Source organism: Panulirus ornatus, chromosome 12 (genome assembly GCF_036320965.1).
Source record: "Panulirus ornatus isolate Po-2019 chromosome 12, ASM3632096v1, whole genome shotgun sequence".
Lineage (NCBI taxonomy): Eukaryota > Metazoa > Arthropoda > Malacostraca > Decapoda > Palinuridae > Panulirus > Panulirus ornatus.
In genome coordinates, this window is record NC_092235.1 from 66,858,823 (window position 1) to 66,886,547 (window position 27,725).

General features: G+C 42.5%; 1 protein-coding gene and 2 non-coding genes across 3 annotated transcripts in view; 1 reads left to right on the forward strand and 2 right to left on the reverse strand.

The window, feature by feature from the left end:
* Positions 1–14,098: 14,098 nt before the first annotated feature.
* The window catches only part of LOC139752267 (uncharacterized), a 91,673-nt gene continuing 78,046 nt past the window's right edge, over positions 14,099–27,725 (reverse strand). Inside the window, exons 23-27 of the mRNA XM_071668299.1 lie at positions 22,850–22,983; positions 20,651–20,761; positions 17,067–20,308; positions 16,802–17,009; positions 14,099–14,152 (exon numbers count right to left, since the gene is read on the reverse strand). Of these exons, the coding sequence (XP_071524400.1) occupies positions 14,099–14,152; positions 16,802–17,009; positions 17,067–20,308; positions 20,651–20,761; positions 22,850–22,983 (3,749 nt within the window). The remainder of the gene's footprint in view (positions 14,153–16,801; positions 17,010–17,066; positions 20,309–20,650; positions 20,762–22,849; positions 22,984–27,725) is intronic.
* On the forward strand, positions 26,407–26,478 carry TRNAE-UUC (transfer RNA glutamic acid (anticodon UUC)). Its single transcript has one exon. It is a non-coding gene; the product is annotated as a tRNA-Glu (tRNA).
* On the reverse strand, positions 26,797–26,869 carry TRNAM-CAU (transfer RNA methionine (anticodon CAU)). The gene has a single exon. It is a non-coding gene; the product is annotated as a tRNA-Met (tRNA).

The following is a 27,725-nucleotide window of genomic DNA, read 5'->3' on the forward strand; positions in this document are numbered from 1 at the left end:
ATCATTTCCTTCAACTGATCTTCCAGACAATAACTGAGTAAAGCACTTAAACTATGGACAGCGTTGATTAATCGATTACAATACATAAAAATTGTAATAGAACGTTCAATACAGACATGTCTTCCTTATCTAAAATTTGCTCATATGAATTTAATAATAGTTAAAACGAAGATTCTTACTGAAATAAATTTTCGGTGTTAAGATGTAGGCAACATCAACAAATATCAAGATACAAAAGGCTTGAAAAAAACAAGTGAAAGATAAAAAGGGTTTTTCGTTTCGAAAAAAATTACCTGACGTCACTGTTGGTTACTGTCGGAAAAATGACGGCGAAAATAGTTCACTGAGACGAAGTTAATGAAGGTATAGTGAAGATCGTTGTTGTTGGAGGAAATTTCCGTGGGGATTATCGGAAAACTAGGTAAACAAAAGGTAGACTGCAATCAATATATCGTGAAACACGCACAGTGACGGGCTAAACGCCATTTTTCTTAATCACAGAAACTTCAGTCCCATGTTTTATTACCTTGTTCAGTCTGAAGTTATACTCTCCACCATTCAAGTTGCATACACATTGGCGTTTTATGTATATACATGTGTATGTGGGTGGGTTGGGCCATTCTTTCGTCTGTTTCATTGCGCTACCTCGCTACCGCAGGAGACAGCGACTAAGTATAATGAATAAATAATATATATATTGTTATAGATTATATACATGTACATGTATAAACATTATTACACTATACGCACACTTTACAGATCTCTAGGGTGGCTACACGGAACACCATCTTAATGATGTACACTTTCTGTAAATCAACCTAAAGCTGTAGCCTGAATGTAAACATACTGACTGGGCATGTGAGTAATATCAATGGATCCTTGAAATAACAGTTGTTGTTTTGGAACAAATGACCGGCTGTTACTGAGAAAGAATTAACAATGCTGTCACAAATGGCACAAATTTTACAACTGAAGCACCGTAGGCTCTGAACCCTTTCGCCAATGATTCTAATTCCTCGAGTACACTGAAACCAATGAAAAGAAAGAAAAGAAAAATAGAATAAGATGAAAAAAGAATCATTTTACCTATCAAATTCTTATCTCAGGTTCTTCCGGGATATCTGCCACAATTCATCGCTTCCAAAAACCCAATTTCGCTCTTTCACTCAATTTGCTTTTGACTTTGATATTTCGGTTGAATGTCGGCATGGGTAGGTATAGGGTATAGGGAGGTGATCATGACCTTTGACCTATTGGTATCTTCCTTTTATTTCGTCATGAATATACTTGGCGATGACTCAACGAATAAATCCCTCTCGCAAACACCGTATTCCTGATATAACTTGGGCAACGTTTTGAAAATTTAGGATTCTGCTCACGTCTCGAACGTATTCCTCCTCAGAACATCCAGTGAAGGTGTGTACAGAGGGTTGGTTTCTGTTAGGACAGACCACTGCTCGCTCATGTGGGGAGGGCGGAATATCCCTCTTGTGTCGCCAGCATTCACTTACGAGCAATTGGCCATATCATCTACCCTATCCCAGTTATCAACTTACACGCTTTTCTCTTCGTTGTAATGCTCTCTCTCTCTCTCTCTCTCTCTCTCTCTCTCTCTCTCTCTCTCTCTATCTGATCGGGAGGGTTAGTGACGACTGTGCAATGAGCCAGCACCTCAACATCCTAGGTTGCTGCTCTTTTCTTTCTTCCTATCCCACACGCGGGCTGGTGGCACACGAAACACAGAGCGTCTCTCCAGCACATGAACCTGACAATGCGTACCTCACATGGCCCGTTGTTCATAACTCTTAATTTTCCTGCGGTGAGCGCTATGCGCTACCCCTGCCTTTTGGCAACATCTGTCTTATGAAAGTGCTCTCTCTCTCCCTCCCTCCCTCTCATTTACATATATTACCTCAGCTTTTGCTTTCAAGAGTTAGCTGTTGTTTGCGTGTCTTCTCCTCTTGCCAAGTCACGGACCACCCGACAATCCACCAGGTTCCACAATGTTCATCGCTCTCCTTCCACAGTTATACGAGAACCCGAGCTTCTCTCTTATTTCCTGATCCCTTAAGTTTGTCTCCCTTTCAAGAGGCAGTTTTAACACTGCCTATGGAAGGGAGGACTACCTCTCACCGTGCGGGTACGATCTCGCTATGGGCAACAGTGCCCCTGATCCGTCGTCCTTCATACTTTTGAAGAAAAAAAACTGACTTGTTATATGTTGGAGCAAAGTACACACATAAGTTGGTGCGGGCGCAGGAAGCGAATCTTTGTATGTGCTTTGATGAGTACCACAAACAAGTGTTACTGTTAAAGCCCCAACATTTTCTCGAGAGCATAGCAACATCTTGGGATGAATGGCAAAGAGTCAAGAGCTCTTGTACTGAATGCTTTTTAATCAATATTGTCATCCGTGGAGGCAACTTGTGATGACTTTTTGGTGCAATCATTAACGGTGTAACTTACTAGCTTCCGGGAACTGACAGCTCGTCAGTGCTGTCTTGATTCTATGAACAACAGTAGAGGAAACTGTTTAATCTACACACACACACACACACACACACACACACACACACACACACAAACAAACAAACAAACAAACACAGTTTGTCAAACAGAGAAGTTACCCAAGATAATAACAAGTCTTGGAAACTAAGATCTGTAAAGAAATTATGGTACATTTTTCGTCTGAGCTTAACGATTTGCGTTAGTATAACGTGGAATGAAACATGTGTTTACGTGTTTTATTCAAAGTCTGGGTACATCTTCGTTACGGTGATTTTGGTAAATAAGGAAAAAGACCCAAGGATGATAATTTTCTAGCAACTGTGAATAACATGGAACGACAAGAGGTGAGCAGAGACCACAACGCTACGACCCTTGAAAATGACAGCACGATACCTGAGTATAATGGCCAGGCCTTTGACCTGATCCTTATGACCTAAGTCAAAGGCTAGACCATCATACCCACGGGTCAAGGAGTCGTGCTCAAGGGGTTGAGGAACTCCCTCAGTCCCTACCTTTACATAATACCCCTCAGTGAGTGTCACCCAGCCTTAGACTGTTTGAGGCATGGGCGTAACTTCTTAGTATAGGTGGCAGTGGCTAGAGGGTGGAACGACAAAGGAAAGAGAGATAAAGACAGAGGGAAGACTAGTATAGGATGGGGCAGCAGAGAACAAGAATAATGAAGGAATAAGGATAAACAAGAAATACTTGGGGAGGCCTCGTTATAGAGGACCTGGTGGTGTATGAAAAAGCAACCTTCTAAACTCCTAATCTGCATAGGTGGAGACACGGGGTAGCGAAGCAGAGTATCCCCATCCAACGCATCACTTTAGATGGATACAGGATAGTACAGCAAAGGACTCGTCCCTACCCAACACTACATGGAGACAGGATAGTACAACAGAAGGCCCCTCCATTTTCCACCACAACAGATGGAGTCGGGACCGTAAAGCAGAAAGCTCCTCTGCAGGAGAGAATATACCTATGAAGGAACGCCATGTTGCTCTTACTGTCTCCCTCTCTTGCCTCTCACCGTCCCTTCTTATGTGACAGTCGTTCTCTCGTGTCGTGTTGTGTTGTCTGCCTCCTCGTGTCGCAATCTTCGTGTAATGTCTCTCATAATCTCCCTGTAAAGTCTCTCTCATAATCTCCCTGTGATGAGTTTCTTTGTTTCTGTAAATATAAGCGTGCTATCTCTCTCACCACCGCCTTGTGATGTCTCTCTTCCTGTTTCCATGTGTTGTCTCTCTTACTGTTTCCATGTGTTGTCTCTCTTACTGTTTCCATGTGTTGTCTCTTCCTGTTTCCAGTCTCTCTTCCTGTTTCCATGTGTTGTCTCTCTTCCTGTTTCCATGTGTTGTCTCTCTTCCTGTTTCCATGTGTTGTCTCTCTTACTGTTTCCATGTATTATCTCTCACCCTTTCCATGTGTCGTCTCTCTAAGGCTCCATGTGTTGTCTCTCAGTCTCCACATATCGTGTCTTCCACTGTCTCCATGGGATGCCTCTCTCGCCGTATCTTTTGTTGCTGTGTACGATTCCCCTGTGTCGTTTACCCTGCCGCCCAAGTTCTGTCTGTCGCTTGGAGGTCGGCTAGTGTCGTTCCTCCCCCCCGTCTCATCCTTCACTGTCGCTTGCCACCGTGAACAACCGTCGTCTCCCTCCGTCTGTCGCGCTCCCCCACTGGACAACCCCTCCTCCCCCTCCTCCTGCACCTTTGTATCGCCATCCCTCAGGATCTTGTCTCATGAGGTGCTCGACGCAGCGTCCTCCATTCTTCTCGTCCGTCCTCCCTATTGGCGTCAACAAGGCCCTGAAGCCACTTGAGTACACTCCCACAATCCTCTCACACAAGGACAAGTGACACTACACGCTCTTCAACCCGAGCTGCAAGCGCCCGCCTAAATTTAGTGTGTGATAAATCCCCCGCCTCGTTTTCTATACGTACGGTGGTCTACTGGTCTGAGGTAATGCTTGGACCGGGCAGGGCGGGTCGTGACGCCATTGGCCGGCGAGGTGGTGCCACCATACCCCGCCGTTGATTGGTGCTTTCGCCGCTCCCCCGTAACGTGCACGGATTGAAGCAAAGAAAAGCCAACAGTCTGGCCTCAATGCTTGAACTATGAACGCTACCATGCTTTAGAAATTCAAGAAATGGAACACAAAACCTTAAAGCTTGTGGAGTTCCTTCATAACTTCTCTTTTCACCCTCACTTGCTTCGGCCGTTATATTGTAATCTGCCGCACATAATGCCCGCCCGCTCAGTGACCGCCCAGGTAATTTCCCCACAGACTGGTTTCGAAATATCGTCACAACGGTACGATCCTCGAGCAAGACGGTAGGATCGTTGAGCACGACGGCACGGCTGTTGGGTAAGACGGTGCAATCCTCGAGCACGACGGTACGATCCTTGTACAAGACGGTAAGATCGTTAAGCACGACGGTACGATCCTTGTGCAAGACAGTGGGACCAATTGAGCACGACGGTACGACTCATAGGCACGAAGCATCGGTACGATCCTTGAGCAAGAGGGTTGGACCTGTTGAGCACGACTCATGGGTATAACAATGCGATTCTTTTGTAAGACGATGAGACTGTTGAGTACGACGGTACGGCTCTTGGGTACGACGACACTACACTGTTGCAAGACGATAGGACCGTTAATCACAACGGGTACAACTCCTGAACACAACGGTAAGGTTCTTAGGGTACGGTGGCGTGACCAGCGTCCGTACCGTTAACTGTCTGGTCAAAGGTCAGATAGTGTATTACACTCAAGGGTCGTACCGGCGTGTTCACAAGTCGTACCGTCGGATTAAAAGATCCAACCGTCGTGCTCAAGGGTAACCTGGCTCAACAGAAGAACCAAGTCCTTATCAATACACTTTCATCATACCGTTAACACCTTTAGTTTGTTTACATGAGCAAAACATAGTATGAGCCTTGGAAAAGATGGCCTGGCTTCTCACTAGGCCATCGTTGGCACCTTTTCTATCAGTAAGAGAATATGAAAGAAAAAGTAAGTTACCCCAAAAAAAAAATCATCAGAATTTGTAGCTGATATAGTGAGTTTAAAGTCAGTTGGATCTGAAAACATGTGATTAAACCAGATCGACTTTGTATTGCTGCTCCTTGAGGTAAAGCTTGAAACATAATCAACAAGCTTCGTCTCCTAACATCTGCCTGATTATTTACTTCGCTGCTTTAAAACACATAACTTTCTTTAGCGGATCTTGAACAAATTATGCAGTTAGGGATCTGGTCTTCTGGCTGTAAGTGAAATCTGGCTGTTTAATTACTTGACCGGTAAACTGTACAAGATGATAAATTGCCTCGTAACGCAAAGTGGTTAATTGTCTCTGAATTTCACTTAGAAGTCCAGCACAAACTGAGGATGCGATCTTACTAGAAGGATAACAGATGATAACAGTGACTTCATAAGAGTGGCAGTGATCTACAGTGTCAGAGTCACACAACAGAGGGCAAGATGGTATACACTGGCAGGGGTTCATTTATTAAGACTGTGCGATGAAGGAAGTTAAAGTCTTCTGTCAAACGACTCATCCATCGATGACCAACAGGTTGTTATTCGACGATAACGAGAGTTTCAGTTCCGAAGAATATGAATTGCAAATAAATGATTGGGAGACAGAAGACGAATTACAACACAAAGCCGAGGAACGAGGATTTGGAGCTTAGATAACTTATTGTATTTCGACTGGTCTTACGTAACCCTCATTTTCATTGCCAGTTAACACACACACACACACACACACATACACACGCACACATACACACACACACACACACACACACACACATACGCACACATCACACACACACGTCAATTCGTTACTTGATGAATTGTTTCTGCGAACAGTTCTTTGGATCGTCCGTGTCAAACTGTCCAGCAGGACAAACCTTCATTTCTGTCTTCTGTCTTTCCAGATCTACAGCAAGGTGGCATCGATGATGGAGACCTTGGTAAGTCTGTCATGGCCTCAAGCACACTGTTGTGCGTTATGGCCGCCTACTGGATCATTGCGGCGATACTCTTTCACGAAGTATTGGTCTAGGTGACTAGGCTGCTGCAGTATGGTCTGCACAGGCTGTGGAGTGTAGTGGTGTTCTATTCACAGTTCCTACCCTGGGCCAAATTGCAACATGCCTGGGAGTTCGTCAGACATTACTACATTAAGGTGTACTTTGTGTTCCATAATATGTGGATGTCTGTGAGAGGTGCTTGTGTAGAGGTCTGGGGTCGCGTATGTATGACATACTTGGTCATTACTGCCTACCTCTCTCAAGTGTTCCTGCCCTGGGCCACCTACAATTTGCGGTCTATGTGGGCTGGCGTATGTACGACATACTGGGTCATTACTAACAACCTCTTTCAAGTGTTCCTGCCCTGGGCCACCTACAATTTGCATTCTATGTGGGCTGGCGTATGTACGACATACTGGGTCATTACTAACAACCTCTTTCAAGTGTTCCTGCCCTGGGCCACCTACAATTTGCGGTCTATGTGGGCTGGCGTATGTACGACATACTGGGTCATTACTACCAACCTCTTTCAAGTGTTCATGCCCTGGGCCACCAGCAAATTGCGGTCTATGTGGGCTGGCATATGTGAGACATACTGGGTCATTACTGCCTACCTGTCTCTAGTGTTCGTGCCCTGGGCCATCTACAATTTGCGGTCTATGTGGGCTGGCGTATGTACGACGTACTTGGTCAATACTACCAACCTCTCTCAAGTGTTCCTGCCCTGGACCACTTACAAATTGCGGTGTCTGTGGGCTGGCATATGTAAGACATACTGGGTCATTATTGCCTGCCTCTCTCTAATGTTCGTGCCCTGGGCCACCTACAGATTCTGGTGAGTGCGCTGTACAGTGCTGTCGTACCACCAGTTTCCATTGTAAGAGAGAAGGCAGATGGAAATTTTCAGTCCCAGCTTCTGAGAGGGACCGTCTCTTTTATATTTATATATATATATATATATATATATATATATATATATATATATATATATATATATATATATATATATATATATATATATATATATATATATATATATTATTCTGTTATTGAAATGAACACTTTATAGATATCAATATATGAAACTTCAAAAGTATCTGGACACTTTGATAACATACGAATAACAAACCTCTGGCCTTGTTTTCATGTTCAAGCCTCTGGTTGTTCTCTTGCTGTTGCATCGTTGGAAGAACTATACACTGATGACGTTATCAAGTGGGTTTGAAATGAAAGGTGATCATTAACTTCCTTACTCTATCATCTTCCATGTTGGAAAAAATAAATCTGTCTGACCTCTCACCGTACATGCAGAGAATGCTACACACCTGAGAAGTGTATTGAGTCATCCGGAGCTAAACTGCTCTATATGCTATACTAAAGTGCTATTGCACCTGGTTCGAGGAGTAAGGCTTGGCCCGTTTACCATCATCTTTGAAAATAGATTAGGTTTTTCGACACATGGTGTATAATAATCAAGAGCGCTAAAGAAATATATTTCGAACTGGTTTGTTATTCCCCCTACGTGGCCAAATAACTGAAACTAATTGCCACTCCATCTTTTTACTAAGCACTAAAGAACAATCTAGATAAAAAGATGCATATATTGTCTAGTACAGCCACTCTTGTGTTAGCAAGTATTCACACACATACATACACACTGGGTGTATTTGGAATCAGTTCGAGGTTATCTTACCTCGAGGAAAGTGTTTGATTCATCAGTGAATCATTGTTATGAAATAAATGTAAAAAAAAATGAGATGCTTCTTCAGAGCATATTTCACTGTTGAGTTACCAAGAAACTGGCTCATTCTTTCAATAAAATAGCTAGGCATAAAGTTACGATCAACCCTTTAATTAACTATTCCCAGGCTTAAACCCAACTCACAACGATATAATCAACACAGGCGAGTCCTTCCAGTCTTCTCTCAGATGGCTTTCGTAACCCTAGACCCAAAGGTGATATATTTTCGTTATCTTAGGAGGAACTCTGAGTTGCAGCCCTAGTTGCATCGAAAGCTCTTGACAGTACCTGGTATAGTGGTCTCATCTTCAAGCTCACTTCTGACTTTTCTCCTTCACTGTGTTCTCTCATATGCAGCTCCTCCTCCCTGACTAATCCGGCTTCATAGTTGATGGACCAACCAACCTCTCCCGCTTTCTTTCTCAACAGCGGCATCCCTCAGGGCTCTGTCCTGTCACTTATACTCTTTCTCCTTTATACCAACTATTTTCTTTCATCAAAAAATGACCAAATGCATTCATACGCTGACAGCTCAACAATGCCTTCGTTCACTTCTTTCAAACCCACTTAATCTTCATTTGCTCAATATACGTCTGTTCTGGTCACAAATGCCTCAATGAACTCAGATTTTGACAGGATCTTCCAATGGGAACGACACAACCAAGTTTAAAGCCTCTAAAATCCAATTTTTTCTCATACTCTTTCTAAAACGCCTCTCAGCCTACCCACATATTTTGTTGGTACTGTAATGCCACCATTCAATATCAGAACTATACTCGGCATCACAGTAGCATCTCATATAACTTGGCAGCCCCACACTGCACAATTAGCTAAATCTACCTTCAAGAATCTAGATGTCCTGTTCAGATAACTGTTCCAGTTTTGCAGATGACTGATTCGTCCATGCATGGAGTACATGGACGAATCAGTCCTAATTCTACATATTTACTTGACAGAGTCGAGTCTAAAGCAATCCGACAAATCAATTTTTCCGAACTGACCTTAAAGCTTAACCCACTTGCCCTAATCAGTGTTGGTTCTCTTTCCCTCGTCAACATATTCAACTTTGGTTTCTGTTTCCGAGAACTGCCTACTTGTGCGCATTCACCATTACATAGGCCAAGTAATACTCATAAAGCAACTACATCACGCGATTACTGTGGCTGGAAACAACTTAAGGATGGGCCGTTGTGTTGTCTGTTTCTTTCCTTACATCGCTATGACCTGGAACTCCTTACCTTCTCGTATCTTTCGTAACGCTTATCACTTGACCCTCTTCCTAGAAAGGTTTTCCACTTCCTCGTAAAGCCACGTTTTTTTTCCATTTTTTTTCCTTACTTCTCTACTCTTTGGGCCTTCCTTATGTTTAAGAAATGACTTCGGTGATGGTTTTAGTCCATGACTGGAACCTTCAATTAAAGCAAAATAATCTATCTGCTCTCATACAGGGTAATAAATGGTTAGTGGAATCCAGTCCAATGCATCGGGACATCGGTTTCGATCCCCAGATAGAGAACGAAAACCTTCATCGAGTAATCTAATCCTGAGTGCCTCTGTCCATGCAATAGGAAGCAGAGCCCGGTAACATGACATATGGTCGGATATGTTTACTAAGGGAGACGGAGGAAGGGGCTTCGTATCACATAAAATGAGATGTTTAACAAACGTTTAGCTTCCAGGAAACAAGTGGTCACTTCTTTCTTCCGCTCTAGAAAATTTAGCGAGTGAAAAAAAGAAGGCCTTTAATCTTTTTTCTCTTTTTTTTTCTTTACTACGCAACGAAGATCTAGATTACATTTTACCATATACCTGAACGGTATACACGATTCCCCATACGCTAGTCTGGGAGAAGCAAGCAGAAACTTCCCTCAAACATTCCCGTCGTAAGTTTCAAACTTCATATTGCCTTCGTGGTCGACTCAAGGAGGAGTCTCGTAGCATTAAAAATACAGAACCCGAAATCGTAATGTCACCAAACCAATCTCCAGTTTTATGGTACGTGCTCAGGAGCCGGAATGGGTTTGCAAGGATTCAATAACAGTCTCTGGAATATGAGAGAATGACATTTTGTTAGGCTGGCCCCGTTATGAATATCTTAGGCAGCAGTGGTGCTCCAAGACAGACCTAAACAGATGGGCTCCCACACGCGTTTACAATCTCCAGGTTCTTTTACTCATATGGCATGTGAGGATATGTAACACTTCTACATTTATAATACCACATATATATATATATATATATATATATATATATATATATATATATATATATATATATATATATATATATATATATATATATACATATATATATATATATATATATATATATATATATATATATATATATATATATATATATATATATATATATCACTGGGGATAGGGGAGAGAGAATACTTCCCACGTATTCCCTGCATGTCGTAGAAGGCGACTAAAAGGGGAGGGAGTGGGAGGCTGGAAATCTTCCCCTCTCGTTTTTTTCAATTTTCCAAAAGAAGGAACAGAGAAGGGGGCCAGGTGAGGATATTCTCTCAAAGGCCCAGTCGTCTGTTCTTAACGCTACCTCGCTAATGCGGGAAATGGCGAATAGTACGAAAAAAAAAAAAAAAAAAAAAAAAATATATATATATATATATATATATATATATATATATATATATATATATATATATATATATATATATATATATATATATATATACACACACATATATGAAGTACCTCTGACTCAATCCAATCGAATCCCTTTCTCCCAAAGAATACACAAACATAATCATGAAACACTACCAAGAAATCTCGTTGGTAAGAACTCGTGGGTACGTATAGGTACCGCTCGACAAAAAAATCCACACAATAAAGACACTGGGTCCTTTCGAGGCTGTTAGTGATAGTGGGAGATGTCAGGAACTCTGATGAATGTCTTAAGAGTAGAAAGGCATACGGGTGATTCCGAGAGAAAAACCTGCAAACTGTTCATGAGACTAAGGTGGCACAAATAAAGTTAGTCGTAAACTTGAAGCGAAATATTCATCAAGTCTGTTCTTAAACGTATCTACGGTACCGCTTCCAACCACCCTAAATGGTAAGTTATTCCATATGACAACAGTCTTTCTAAAGAAAAAGGACTACGCCTCACTCGAGGTAAAACATTGGCTAACGAAATTATTGATACTGAAATTCATTTATGAGTCCAGTCCATCAGTTTGTCTGTGTCAGTGTGAAGCTGCAGAGATTCAATCTTAGTTGGAGATTTATTTTCCTGTGAATTTCGATATACAACAATGCTTCCCATGCTTTTTTTTTTTTTACATCTCAAAACACCTGTAGTTTATACATCTATTCAAGAAAGAACCGAGTCCATCTTGTACAATGTTCGTTTGACTCCTGACAACATTTTGCTATTCCACATCATGTTGTCTCCAGAAAAACTAAACACAATACTATAAGATGAACCTATATTTCAGAACAAAGAACAGATAACATCCAGTTTAAGAAATCCACAAATCAATATTATTGGGGTACAAATAAATAAACGCCCTTCGAAGAAACTAAGATACAAAAAATACATTTTCTCAGTACGCAAACTAAGAATCTTTTTTTTTTTTTCAATCTGCCACCACTAGTTTGTAGTGTACTGCGATGTCATCAGTAACGTAAAGGTATGTTGTTTGTCTACGAATTCAATTTACCGAGGATTATACAAGCTGCTGGCTACAAGAGCTGTCGCTCTGACAGTCTGGGTCTATTACTTGTTACTAGTAACTGAGATTGTACACATATAGATTCATGCACCCAAACTGAGGCCACAGACACGTGTGCAGATAAATGGAGATGAATTTAAACTAATATGAATGTGTGTGTGTGTGTGTGTGTGTGTGTGTGTGTGTGTGTGTGTGTGTGTGTGTGTGTGCACTTGTCATTCCCATACAAATAGTCCCTCTATTTGGTCGATGATCCAAGCAAGGTATGTAGGTTTGGGGAGAATCTCGGTCGAGGAACATGCCAGGCACCCTGGGAAGACCCTCCTGAGTGTAGCGCTGCCACAGAACATACACCCGACGGTAGGTGTAAATTTAGCATAGGAATTAACTTAAAGAAAATGCAAAAAACAAAACAACAAAAAGGAAATTAAATTGGCTTCAAATATACGTGGCAAAGAACGTCGAACTGACTTTCGATATATATATATATATATATATATATATATATATATATATATATATATATATATATATATATATATATATTTTTTTTTTTTTTTTTTTTTTTTTTTTTTTCATACTATTCGCTATTTCCCGCGATAGCGAGGTAGCGTTAAGAACAGAGGACTGGGCCTTTGAGGGAATATCCTCACCTGGCCCTCTTCTCTGTTCCTTCTTTTGGAAAATTAAAAAAAAAACAAAAAAAAAAACGAGAGGGGAGGATTTCCAGCCCCCCGCTCCCTTCCCTTTTAGTCGCCTTCTACGACACGCAGGGAATACGTGGGAAGTATTCTTTCTCCCCTATCCCCAGGGAATATATATATATATATATATATATATATATATATATATATATATATATATATATATATATATATATAAATGAATTGATTGAACGAAAACAATTGTAGATACAAACCACAGAAACTTTACGAAAGCAGTTTTCTCTGCGAGTCGTCAGTCCTGTACAAAGTTCCAAGACAAATATTTCCCTGTACGTCGAAGGCAGAAAAATCAAACATAAGTAAAGAATATAGATGAATCGACTGGCTTCCTCATTCACCTAAAGTCGGTCTCACCCAAAATAAAGAGCATCAGAAACATTGACACGAACGTACAAATGCCACTTGTTTACAGAGGAGGCATTATATCCTCCATCAGCTGATAAACAAAATTGGAAAGTTACTGATCACATGCCAAATATACTCCCGCCATGGGTTTTCCAAACATACTCCCGCCATGAACTTCCCAAATATACTAATGCCGCAACAGTAACTTATCTTTACCTTTTCCTCCTTAGCTTCATTAATACTGTCTATATATTTTCTCTTCCAATTTTTCTTTTCTTCCTTATACCACTATCCAGAATTTCCTTACATCTTCCGCTTTAGTATTTCAGGTTTCTTCAGCCTTGTACTGTTCGCAGTGTCTGGAAGGGCCCAAGCGCTTCCTTGCATTCATCTCATCAACACGCCGAGTTTGAATCTCTCTGCGTCTCCTCTTCTCACCTCATTACATCCATCAAATGCTGTCTCTCTGCTCTATCCTCCACACTACCTATGTCCTCTGTTTCTTCGTTAAAGTATTCCCTCGAAGATATCCGGTGGACCACTCCACGCACTGCAACTCAAACACCAGAAACTCCACTGTAGACCGAGAATGACTTCACAGCAATACTGCTAATCGCTTCATAACAACAATGTATCGGACATCACAAATTTGGATGGCGTAACTACAACACATGACGATAGCACAATTATTGGACGAGAACACAACATTCAAGACACACCTTAATCACCCAACGACAACACAACTACCACACAAACAACAGTTCAAAGTAAACGATTAACATGCAAAAACAAACAACACTGCAACAAGACGACATCAGAGTCACTGAACCAAAAGACGGTCTTAGCACCAAAATAACTACCAGACAACATGACCATGAGTCAATGAGACAAAAACTGCCAGATAAGACAAGTAACATCACATACAACAACATGAGCACTGATCAAGATCACATTAAGAATGACCGTCACTAACTGCATATTAACAAGCCCAGCACGCTCAGCGTAAACATACTTAGAAATTCTCCTTGTAACTCACCTCTGGCTAGACTTCTTCAGGATACCTCGCACCTGAGGCTCACCAGGCACCTGGGACTCATGGCACTCTCGAAGATCATCATGCATCTGGGGCTCACCAGGCACCTGTAACCACGGATGGGTATGATCATGTAACCTTGTAATTAATTACCATTTCTTGCTCAAATTAAGTGAATATCTAACAATGTAAATGATTACAATTATGTTTACGTTAACATCACTCTGTCACTTCTCACGAATCTTCACAACCACTTTTCATACACACCAAAAGAATCATCTTTTCACGACGTTCATTTCTATCGTTTAAGATTCGAGCTTCGCTCGTGTTACTTGCCTTGTTTACAAATCATGAGAATGTCTGTTTGGTCACTTTTTCGATCCACCACATACTTAGTACAATGATACACTTATATAATGAACGGTAAACAAAAAACATTATATTACATATATGTAACTCTTTAAGCAAGCTTATTTTACTCATTCCTTAGGCCAACACTAAATGTGTTCCGAGTAGGTTTTTGGTGCTTTTGTATAAATGCCTCATTTTTTCTGCAGCAGAATTTCTTTACCTGCAGCAGGTTCATCTCTAGTATCGGTATTGGCCTTAATGACTGTGGAACCAATATGCTCCTGCACTGGTTTAGGTGCAGCCCAAAGTATGCTCTCTCTGATAATAAATCAAGCGGCTTAAACACCAGCATCATTTTTTAGTTCATGCTCATGTGTGTGTGTGTGTGTGTGTGTGTGTGGGAAACGCTGCGTGTTCTCTGAGGTAGACCCATAAAGAGGAGCTTCACTACTCGGTGGTGCTAGTAGTTTGAAATAAACTTTCTGCTGCCAACCAACTGTCATCACGTTCCTCCTGCAAGCCTGGCCCCCATAATGCCATAGGCTGGTGGGTCCTTATTTTAATGCACTTACGTATATGAGGTCAATTATGTCAAGCCTAACAAACTACTTAGGCGGTTGCCATTGACTGATAGCGGTCATAGGCATACTCTCCAGGGTAGAAATGAGTGCGTAATCACAGGCTTTTTAGCTGCTCAGAAAAATGCTAGAAAAGTATCCTAGTGGATGTGATTTTTTTTTTTTATTCATCCCTCGTTAAGGCTGAGAAGCAGCGTAGGATAATTCATGTTTCTATGTTATTAGGTACAGTAGGGTTGAGGGTCAAGTCAATTGGGAGGTGAGTTTGAATGGAGAAAAACTGGAGGAAGTGAAGTGTTTTAGATATCTGGGAGTGGATCTGTCAGCGGATGGAACCATGGAAGCGGAAGTGGATCATAGGGTGGGGGAGGGGGCGAAAATTTTGGGAGCCTTGAAAAATGTGTGGAAGTCGAGAACATTATCCCGGAAAGCAAAAATGGGTATGTTTGAAGGAATAGTGGTTCCAACAATGTTGTATGGTTGCGAGGCGTGGGCTATGGATAGAGTTGTGCGCAGGAGGATGGATGTGCTGGAAATGAGATGTTTGAGGACAATGTGTGGTGTGAGGTGGTTTGATCGAGTAAGTAACGTAAGGGTAAGAGAGATGTGTGGAAATAAAAAGAGCGTGGTTGAGAGAGCAGAAGAGGGTGTTTTGAAATGGTTTGGGCACATGGAGAGAATGAGTGAGGAAAGATTGACCAAGAGGATATATGTGTCGGAGGTGGAGGGAACGAGGAGAAGAGGGAGACCTAATTGGAGGTGGAAAGATGAAGTGAAAAGGATTTTGTGTGATCGGGGCCTGAACATGCAGGAGGGTGAAAGGAGGGCAAGAAATAGAGCGAATTGGAGTGATGTGGTATACAGGGGTTGACGTGCTGTCAGTGGATTGAAGCAAGGCATGTGAAGCGTCCGGGGTAAACCATGGAAAGCTGTGTAGGTATGTATATTTGCGTGTGTGGACGTGTGTATGTACATGTGTATGGGGGGGGGGGGCCATTTCTTTCGTCTGTTTCCTTGCGCTACCTCGCAAACGCGGGAGACAGCGACAAAGTATAAAAAAAAAAAAAAGAAAAAAAAAAAATGTGTTTGTCAGTATGGCATTTCCATTCTTCTTTTCGTGCGTTTCCCCGTTTTAGCAGGTTGTTTTCCGATCTTGCCCGTGATAATGAATGTACACAATTTATCTCATGTTACAAACCTAACCCAGGAATTGCCCTTATGCCATAACCTTGAACAATATCTAATCATCATGGAGTTTTGCAAGAGGCGATCACACTTTGTTATTCGAGTCCTCAGACATGCCGGGTAAAATGTCATCTTTCGCCTGACAACTGTCCTGGCGTCTGACTTGACGCAGTCATTTCCCCTAGTACTTTCCTAGAGGCCTGTATGTGCTCTACTGCATAAATACTTCACATGCTCAGTGCACCATCCAAACAAACCTTTTCATAAAAGATTCTTACTACTATGAAAGGTAATAGTCTTAGCCTCTTTGGCACGATGGTATGATTCTTGGGTATGATATCCCAAACTTTAACCTAATCATTAAAAGTCTGGTCATAGATCTTGCCCAACTGGCATATACCGTCGTGCTTCAAGAGATATCAACTTGGTACGATAAACAAGAAATTCTAAGCTATTACAAGTGCATCGTGTTTTCATGTATGATGTGACTACTTAAAATCTTAAGGTTGTCATAACATACCAGTTTACGGTAGTGAAGGTCCTCCTCACCTGACCGTTGGAAGCTTGAGAGGTATTTGTTGCTACAGCTTTGTGCGTATTTCTGGCGCTGTCCAACATACTGGATAGGTTTATGTTTATATTCTGCTGGAGGCTGCCCATGTTCGTGAGCCCTAGGCCTAAGGCGGGCCCTCGGTTCCCGCTGGTGTAGGTGATGTGTAGGCTTCCTGGGTTGATGGTCTCGTCACCCTGTGTACCAGCCGGCCTCGCCAGGTGCGTGGATGGAGGTGCGGTCTGCCTTGCATGGGACACACCACAATGTTCCTGATGTTCTTTCACCTTGTCTACGGCGGACGCCTGACCTTTCTGATACAGGGAATCCAGCACCAGCCTCTCCTGCTGCCGGCACCATTGGAACATCTCTAAGTCTCGCCAGTCGTCGTCAAGATGCTGGGTTCCCGTGCTGGCCTTGGGAGCCTCAACAGTGCTTCGGGCTCCCTGTGACGTTGGCACGATGTTACTGACCCTGCTACGGTTCCTCCCGCGCTGCGATTCTACCCATTCTTTGGTGAGGTGGGAGAAAGGATCATCTTTTACCTTCTGTTTATTTCCACTGGACTGTCCGGAAGTTGAAGGTAATGGTTTAATCCCAGCAACAGGTTTACTGTGCTGGGGTACCCAAGAGACGCCTGCGAATGGTTGTTGGCTTGTTGACTGCAGAGGCAAGCCATTAGATAGATTCACATGATCACGACCTTGTCCTGCATTCCAGTCTTGATGAACCGTTTCATCCGAAAAATTCATACAACCTGGGTTTACCTGCAAGTAACGAAGTCTGTTATTTTGTGCTGAGGCCACTTGATTCCCTGCGAGGTTTTGATACCCAGGAGCAGCAAGCCCAACCTGAGACGGGAAGGGTTCCTGCTGCATGACATTGCTCCCCGAGGTACTCTGTGCATACCACACAGGTGTGTAGTGCGTGTTATTGTCGCCACCACAAGCGACCTCCTCCTCCTGTTCAAAAGTAGTCTGGCTTACTTGAGATTCTGGTTGTTCTATCCACTGATTTTCACTGCCAGATCCATCTGATGACACCTGAAACTGATCACCAAATAGTCTTGAGGTTGGTTGACTCTCATGGTTGAATGCAGGTGGCAACATTTGATTGATCTGTGAATGTAATGGTAATGCTGCATTTTGAATCTCTAAGTCCTCAGCACCGAAAGGATGAATTTCCCCCCAGTAAGTCTGTCCACTAGGTGGCTTTAGAGGTGTTTCGTTCTGACCAACTTGTCCAGTTGTTCGTATGGGCCTTTGAATCTGGTTAGCTTGTCCAGCCACAGGTCGTAGTAGCCTCTGAAGCTGACTGACTGGTGGTCCCGACCGTCCCAATGGCATTTGGATCTGATTCACTTGCGTTCCGTGAGATCTTAATGGCATCTGGATCTGATTCAATTGTGTTTCTTGAGCTCTTAGTGGCATTTGGATCTGATTCTCTTGTGTTCCTTGAGCGCTTAATGGCGTTTGGATCTGATTCACTTGTGTTCCTTGAGCCCTTAATGGCATCTGGATCTGATTCACTTGTGTTTCTTGAGCCCCTAACGGCATTCGGATCTGATTCATTTGGCCTACATAAGGTCCCAGTGGCCTTTGGTTCAGATTCACTCGAGTTCCTTGAAATCGCAATGGTCTCTGGAACTTATTCATTTGTGTTGCTTGAGACATTAATGGCTTATGGCTCTGACTGATTCGTGTTCCATATCCTAATGGCCTCGAAACCTTGTTGGCTTGCGATACTGAAGGGTGTATGGACCTTTTGTTCTGCCCTGCTGGGGCTTCAAAAGCATGCGATGACCCTTGGATTTGATTAGCTTGTCTTTCTGCCATTTGATTTTGATTTGCTTGCGCAGGTTGTAAAGGTCTCTGTGTGTGATGAATTTGTCCATCTAGGATCCACGGCGGCCATTGTTCTGCTTCACTGTGAATCTCTGTTAAGTTATGTGGCTCTTGTTCAAACCCAGGCAGTTCTACCCCTTGTTGTCCAGGCTGAACCTGGCTCTCTGAATTCGGCTCGCCAATATTTAGCGGTGCTGTTGGTGCCTCTACGTGGCGCTTTGAGAGATTGGATGTTGTCGACAAATTAGATGCCGACTGTTGATTGCAGCTTATCCCTGACTGTTGCTGTCGAGCTTGGAACTTATTCCAAGAAGCAGCAGACAGATCGGATGAGGAAGGTTCTGGGTCCTCTATACCCAGGGGCTCGGCGAAAGCGTCTGAGTTCTCTTCCTCAGCTGCAGACACAGCTGGGTAGTTTTCCTCAGTCATGTCGGTTTCCATGTCAGGAAAATCATCTTGCCATTCATCCCCATCAAAGTTACTGACGTTCTCAAATTCCTGCAGAACATCCTCATCAATCAACGTATCTGTCTGCTGTTGGTTGGCAAAGTATGTTCCGTGAGGGATAGACTGGAATGCACCAACTGCTTGGTTTGAACATTGCCGGATTGGGCCCTGACTAGCATCGGACCCAAGTCCGTTTTGGTTTGCATAGGATTGGCGAATATTTTGGTTAAAGATGGTTTGCCGCGTGCTTTGGTTAAAACCGAGTTGGTGTTTGTCTTGGTTGACAATAGGTTGATATGCATGTTGGTTTGCGATGGGTTGCCGTGCGTTTTGGTTGACGTTTGGTTGGCGAATGCTTTGGTTGGCAATGGCTTGACCGTTATCATGGATGCCGATGGGTTGGCGGATGTTATGGTTGGCGATAGGTTGGCCGATGTTTTGGTTGGCGATAGGCTGGCAGATGTTTTGGTTGGCGAAGGTATGGCGGGAGTTTTGGCTAACGACAGGTTGAGGGATGTTTTGGCTGGCGGTAGCCTGGCAAACGTTTTGGTTAGCGATGGGCTGGCGGTTTTGGTTGGTGTTGTGCTGGCGGAGGTTTTGGTTGGGGTTGGGCTGGCGAATGTTCTGGGTACCGATGGGCTGACGGAAGTTTTGGTTAGAGATGGGCTGGCGGAGGGTTTGGCTGGGGATGGGTTGACGGATGTTTTGGTTGGCGATGGGCTGGCGGATGTTTTGGGTACCGATAGGCTGGCAGATGTTTTGGTTGGGGGTAGGTTGGCGGAGACTTTGGTTGGCGATGGGCTGGCGGATATTTTGGTTAGGGGTGGTCTGGCGGATGTTTTGGTTGGGGGTGGGTTGGCGGAGACTTTGGTTGACGATGGACTGGCGGATGTTTTGGTTAGGTTTGGTCTGGCGGAAGCTTTGGTAGGCGATGGGCTGTCGGATATTTTGGTTGGAAGTGGGTTGGCGGATGTTTTGGTTGGAGGTGGGCTGGCGGGTTTTTTTTTGGGGGGTGGGTTGGCGGAGACTTTGGTGGGCGATGGGCTGTCGGATGTTTTGGTTGGGGGTGGACTGACGAATGTTTTGGGTACCGATGGGATGGCGGATGTTTTGGTTGGCGGTGGGCTGACTGGTGTCGTTGGTTGCGAGAGACGTCGCCTGTGACACGGGAGCAGCTGGTCTGGGCAACAAGCGAGGACGGTGCGGAGAGTATCTGAACTTTGAGAAAAGTTTCTTTGCATCACTACCACCGATCTGGTGAGGAGACACAGGAGGGAAAAATATGTTAATCCATCAAGAATTAGTCCAGAATGTAAGATCTGTTTACAGGCAAAGCTCTATCAAGATCAGAATTATGAAATGTTAGGTTATTGTCATTTACGATTCAGTTACAGAAACATCAGTTCAACCGTTCGAACACGACGTTACGACCCGGCCTTTGACCTAACCCTTAAGGTTAAAAAACAGATGATTATAACCAAGGGTCGTCCCGTCGTCATGAAGTTGCTAGAGCCAAACACGAGAAGTGAGCAACAAACGTAAAGATGCTGGCCAGGCAGGAGTGGTGAGGAGTGAGCCAGCCTGTGCCCTGCTTACCTTCATCTTGGGCGTCGCCGGCAGCTGGCTGGCCCTCTTACGGATCTCTTGCACCACTGACGGCACTCCCCGGCTGCTGCTGCTGCCCTGATGCCCACCACTCACGCCAACCTACAAGTGCACATAATTGTGGTAAACATAAGGAACATCCGGCCCATCGCGGGTGTTGCTTATTCATACACACACACACACACATACACACACGCACATATTATATAATATATATATATATATATATATATATATATATATATATATATATATATATATATATATATATATATATATATATACAAAATTTCTTTTTTTTATTATACTGCCGTCTCCCGCGTCAGCGAGGTAGCGCAAGGAAACAGACGAGGAATGGCCCAACCTACCCACATACATATGCACATACATAAACGCCCACGTACGCACAAATACATACATATACATACACAGACATATACATATATACACATGTACATATTCATCCTTGCTGCCTTCGTCCATTTCCGTCGCCACTCCGCCACACACGGATCTTAACTGGAATATGGAAAAGTTAATGAAAAAGAAGAGACAAAGCCCGATATCAAACTTCAACTTCAGATATTCTCCAGAGCTCTGGAAAGTTCACGGATCATATCAAGTTGGTTTCGTTTTCATATAATTCTGAATACATGTAAATACCTACCTTTAATATGCACGAATATCGACTCACACTTTTTACCAGGATAAAACAAGTCATTTGACCAGTGATCTATTGTGTGGTACAACTAATTACTCCTCATATGGCAATCCGATATCTGATAGTAATAACCCGAATAATGTAAGGTTGAGAATAGTTATGGATATTTTTAGTTTGATTTGTGACAGAATCCTCAGTAAGATTATTGTGCACTCCATACTGAACCTGTGAACGGTAGTCCAAAAGGTTTGCAGAGAAGTTTGTCAGACCCAGTAAGCAAATATTACATAGGTTGTTACAAAATTGGTTCAGTACATAAAGCTTTACAGTAAGCATACATTGCATGGTCTCTCATATGGTGAGTTTCATCGAGTAGATGCGAAAAGTGGATACAATCTTAAAATTTCGAGTATCTCGTTAACAAAAAGGTGTTGTGACATTTGAGCAACTGGAAACCTGTAGCGGCGTAAGTTTACCTTGGCGACATAAGAATATAAGAACTTAATACTACTACAATGTTGGTGATCCTGATTGTCTGTCGGTGGAAAAAGTTACAACGCCAGACAATCGCCTAGGTGGGTATTGGTGATGACGGCCTTACCAGCATGGATTAAACGAAGGGTTGTCGAGGATGTAGTACAGAAAAAGTATGGTGAAGATGAGGGTGTAGTGAACATGACCTTATTCTGGTCCACAAACTGGTCCAAGCGAGGTTCAAAGCTGGCCGAATAAGCTAGTATAGGAAAATACTGAAAGCCTGTCGGACCATACCAGACAGCTCCTACCTACACCCAGCCTTACCAGTCACGTATTTATCAAACCTATGTTTACAACTTCCCAGTATCTTAATTCTTATGACGTACTTGGCAACTGGAGGATCCATCCCACATGTGAGTTGCTTCCAACTCTCCATACTCACTTGACAGTCAAGACCACCGCAGCGTCAGCTCTCCCAGTCTGATCTCAAAACCCCGCGTCATAGTGTTGATTACCTCTCCCTCTACTAAAGATATCACTCCCGTTTCTACTCAGGAAACATGGCTGCTTGTATGCCCCCAACTCACCCAGCTTCTGCGTCAAGTGGTAACCGTGTGTACGTCGGCAACTTAAGGGCGGACCGTTGTGGTCTCTGTATATTTTCTTTCCACCTCAGAATCTTGAAAATGCACCTACGAACTCCTTATTGAGAGGCAGGTTTTTCACTTCCTTGAAAAGTCTTTGATTAATTATTTTCTCTTTGTAAATACATCTTCAGCCCATTTATGTTTCATTTGCTGCCTCGCCTCGATGGGTACTTTTGTTCGTGACTACTATGTGTATTCACAAGCTGACTCTGAATACACCGATTGTAACTGGCTATATCAAAACCACCATTACAGATTTCAAGTCATAATTCTACCATTCGGTAGATCTCAACCATCATTCGGGTGTTTGTGATAACTAACACAGCTGTAACAGGATGTTTTTATGGTGCAATAAAAGTGAGTTACAACCAGCCAACTACGTGCATAGACATGGCGAGGATGAATTACCTTACAGCAGTTGTGGGCACAGGTGAGTTTGTTCCCGCAGGTGTGGAGGCAGGCGCGCCGAGTTCCGCCTCCCCGCGACACGCCATCACCACCATCGTTGCCACCGACGCCTGCTGCAGCCTTGCCACCACCTCCTGACCAGATGTAGGAAACTGGCTTCATTCACCACCGACACAAGTCATATATATCGTAAATCTAGTTGCTGAATCATCATCAACTGTCCATAATTCTTTTTTTTCTAATTGTTTGTTTTTACGTTATCTTTTAAAACTCTCACTGATCACTTCCAATGATATGAAAGAATGGAAACCTAGTCACTGCATCATTTCAAATTATTCAAGCAACAGTATGAGTACTCTACGTTTTCAATGTATGTAATTCAAATGAATAAAACACTAGTGGACATCATAAGTAAGAACATCGTTCAGAGGACCACTCTTCCTCAGGCATCAATGGTTTAAAACGATTTATATTCCTCAAATCATCCTAAACAACTTTTCATAATCCTTGAACAAAAAAATATATCACATGCATACCGAATACAACGGCAATTTTCAGATGTGATACATATGTGTAAATGTAAAAGCAATCATTAATCAATACCTAAAGAAAAAAATAGTATTTGCCGTCTTAAAACTGCCTGATTTACTCACAAGCCTTTCTAAAGATATGAAAAAATACTGTACCAATTGCAATACTCATAAAAATATGATTAATTACTAACAACGCCCATGAACCTGTTCAGAGAGAAATTATAAAGTTTTAATAGAAAATCTAATGCATCCTTCCCTGAAACGTGACCAAATACCCCTCATTTTAACAGGTATCAGTTGAGCCCGTACCAGGAAAAAGTTGTGAGACATCTTGAAACCAATAATCTTATCGGATCTGAATGGTTAGGCATACAAAAAAGTAAACCGCGTTTTCAGAGGATACTAACCATCAATAACACCACGACAGCGCTGGACTTAACTGCAGTCAGTTCGTTCATGACCGAGATGTGGTTAGCATCTTGAACACGACAGTGTAGCAACCGTTGAAGACGACGATACGACCCTTAATGACGACCGCACAGATTTACGTAAGTTTCTCACACTAGTATCATCACTGAACTACTTGTTTCCCCCCAGATTTACGTATTCAGGTAACACCATCCCTTGCTTACTGTACATGTGCTACCAAAGTAAACTGATCAATGGGTTTTCCTCATTTGTGAGGGATTACTTTTACTAGGAAGGAAAGGTTGTACAGTATGTCCTTACTAATGTTAAATGTTAGTCAAACTGTAACACCGCTAACAACATAGCTGCTGCCCTCATCCTGAGGAGATATAATTCTTGGGCCATGCCGCGTTACCAGCTCACCTTGTTTACCAGAAAAGGAGGGGGAGGGGAAACTGCGCGAGCCAGAAACACCTTTGACTTACAGAGCACCCAAGGAATCACAGTCCTTGAGTAGTCCCATTATCTTGTTGGTAAGCAATAATGGATTTTTCTTGAATCTTTTTTTTCTCTCTCTTTCTCTCTTTTTACTGTTAAAAGCATGTGATCAGGTAAGGAACAGCGGTTTGGTCCCTTAGCGCTGTGATTCCTGCTTGCTCTTCTTTGGTTGAAAGTACGAAGTTTAGAAAATACAACAGTGAACAAAGTATGTGATCTTAAAGCCATCTACATTAAGGGGTGTGATTAGACCCTGGCCTTGAACGCTGTCATGCTCATAGTAAAAACTGCTCTTTCGGCAGTACCATTACTATTCACTGCGTGCGATTATCAAAGTACTCTATCTATTTCTATCTCTATATGTGTTTGTATGGGTGAGAGAGAATTAGTCATCTGATGAACTGCCTTATCAAGTTTTAGTGGAGGCCAGGCAATGGCATGTGTGGAGACCAACCTAGCCATGGCCCTTGTAATAACATTTCAAGTGTCTTCACATGGCCCGTGAAGCACTGTCGATGAGTCTGGCTTCCAGAAGTACGCATAACATGACGTCAACACACAACAAAGGTAGGTCTTCTTTTCTAGAAAAACAACCACACCCTCACGGGTAAAGGACATACGGTAAAAGTGGAACCCGAAAAAAAGAATATCAATACTTGCTGCAGGGGATATTCACGAGGAATGTGACTGCGCAGATTCATGGCTATTACCTAAATACAAAAAAGCAGAAGCAATTATATGTTGCAACAGACAGGCGGGCAAGGTAAGTTAGCCGTCTGCCGCCAGCACATGTTGGCAACAAGTTTTCTCAACCTCTTCTGCCTGGCTTACTGGGCTCCAGAAAAATCTTTGGTACAAGAGTAAATTGAGGAAAAAAAAAATACACTCAGACTTCAACCTGAAACTGCACCAGCATACAACTGACGTGCAAGAATAAGACACCGGGGCTGAAGATAAAACAACTGCATACTAGAAGACCTTCACTTATTCATTTGAGAAAAGAGAAGGTTGAGAGGCGATTCAATCCAGTCATTCAGAATTATCAAAGGCTTTGATAATCGATATAAGCAACTAGTCAAGGTTTACAGTTGCCTGATTTCACTCGCAGTAATGGATAAGAACTCATCGGTAAACGTTTTAATTCGGACATTGGAAATCACTCATTTTTCATGACTCAAGGAATCACCCTAAAACGTTAGTGAAAGTAACAACATGAGTACTTATGAAAATAATTTGAAAAATACTTCGTTTAAAGTCTACGACTAAACCTGTTTGCTCCTCCACAAGCCTGAATGTTAAACAGCACTTCTCAACTCATCCATTTGCTTTTGTGCTCTTTCCCTGCTAAGTTGCGTATCCCAGGGGTATATTCGTGTTAGCATTCTTCTATACGAGTTCTTTATGGTTAGTAAAATCTATAGTAACTTAAACCCAAAGACCTTGATATATTCATGACTAACCAGTCATTCCTTTGATTACTGTAGTCACCAAAATTAGTCAAGCGCGTGATTATTATCACTGTCCCGATGAACAACAAAATTTGAGATCCCAATCTGTTGTCTACAAGAAATATGAAACTCCGCACTACAAATCCAGTGTCTGATTTACATGTATGTAACCATATCGTGCATATATCTTGTTGACCAAAATTGTAATTACAACTACTTTTATTTTTATCATTATCATAGACATAATAATCTACATGCCCATCAATTTCAATCTGATAAGAGCTCTATTATCATACAGCTTCAGAATAAACTCATGAATATTTCTAACGGGTTTTATGCGGTATCTGCCACAGAAATGTGTAGCTTTATGTATACCTGGGTTTACCTACTACATAAAACATTTTAGGATATAAGTATTCTATAAACAAATCACAAATAAATATTGAATTCAGTGTTTCACAGCAGAAAATGGAATTTTGATCACTGCTAGTTTTTAAGATGAGTCAGTGTAAGGTTTCCGAATGGAATCTTAACTTAATTAGCATTTAAAGGTGATGGTGAATTAATCTAAGAATTTACTTAATCTTTATTTTGACTGGTGTGCGTTATACGTACATAGGTTTCCCGCATGTAAAGAACTTGTTTTAACGTGTAACTATATACTTTCATATCCCATGTGGTCTAGTGGCTAGGATACCTGGCTTTCACCCAGGAGGCCCGGGTTCGATTCCCGGCATGGGAAGTCTGTTTTTCTGTAAACCTAAAGTATCGATTAACAGCGCGGCTCTAAAATCCGTACCAAACAGAAAACGAGTTTTACTACCAATGACTTGCATGTGGAGACCATTGCATACAGGAAGTGGTGTATGGGATTAACTTGTCCATATGATTAACGGAACATAATCAGAGTGAAAGTTAGGCCAAACTTACCTCAGCCCTGACGTCGAGCTGAGAAAACTATTAGACTTTGCTCTCAATATTCATTCTCGGCTGACTATGAGTTACTGTTCGGATTCGACTATACCTCAGCTACTGCTCACCTGTCTACGTAGAAAATATTTGCCCCGAGTGAGGATCGAACTCACGACCTTGAGATTATGAGACTCACGCGCTGCCTACTGCGCCATCGAGGCTTATTTTTTATCTCTATAATGATGTTTATTGGATTTACTTATCCATTCATACCATAATAAATACACACCAATTTTTTACTTTAATGTTTCAGATTGTGGTGTTGTGTGTGATGCAGCAGTCAAGTGCGCCCCTTTCCACTCCGTGTTTTTCTGGTTTTCGTTTTCCATAAGCCAGAATAACTATTTTTTTAAGTAACCATGTCGAGTATCACGAGGTAATTTTTTCACATGATCGGTGAAAATGGCGTTAAACACTAATTTCACCGAAGGTCAAAATAATATTTGTACGGTGCAGCAGAGATTATGTACAGTCCGTCATATTTGGCGAGTGACAGAACGACTCTGCAATCAGCTGTTGTGCCTACTGTGCATTTTACTTAAAAAGCTTCAGACAAGAGCAAAGAATTCATTAACAACCCCCCCCCCCCCAACACACACTTCCCAAACCATGACCACGAAAAGGAAAATATGCGAAGGCTTCTGCATGAGCTGTAAGCTTCCTACGGGCGCTGTCATCGTGGTATTACAGAACTCAGAGTAGCTCCTATACATACCCACGAAGCTGAATGGATAATTCCGCTTCATTGCCCTACTCATTTATGGTAACGCACTGAATGTCTTGAATACGCACTCAGTAGTATATGATGGGAGTTATTCATGGTTAGGCCTAGCTGGGATGCCTAGCGAGTGAGCTGAGAGGCGAAACCAACGCTGGGATGCGGGGTCACGTAAGTAGGGTAGCCTGATTTTCATTTCCACTCAAGAATGAAGAGCAGCTTATTGCCTGTGTCTATCGAAGACTGAATCCCCAGTAATATCCCTTAGTCTCGGTCTCAGTGCGAGGGCAACATAGAGG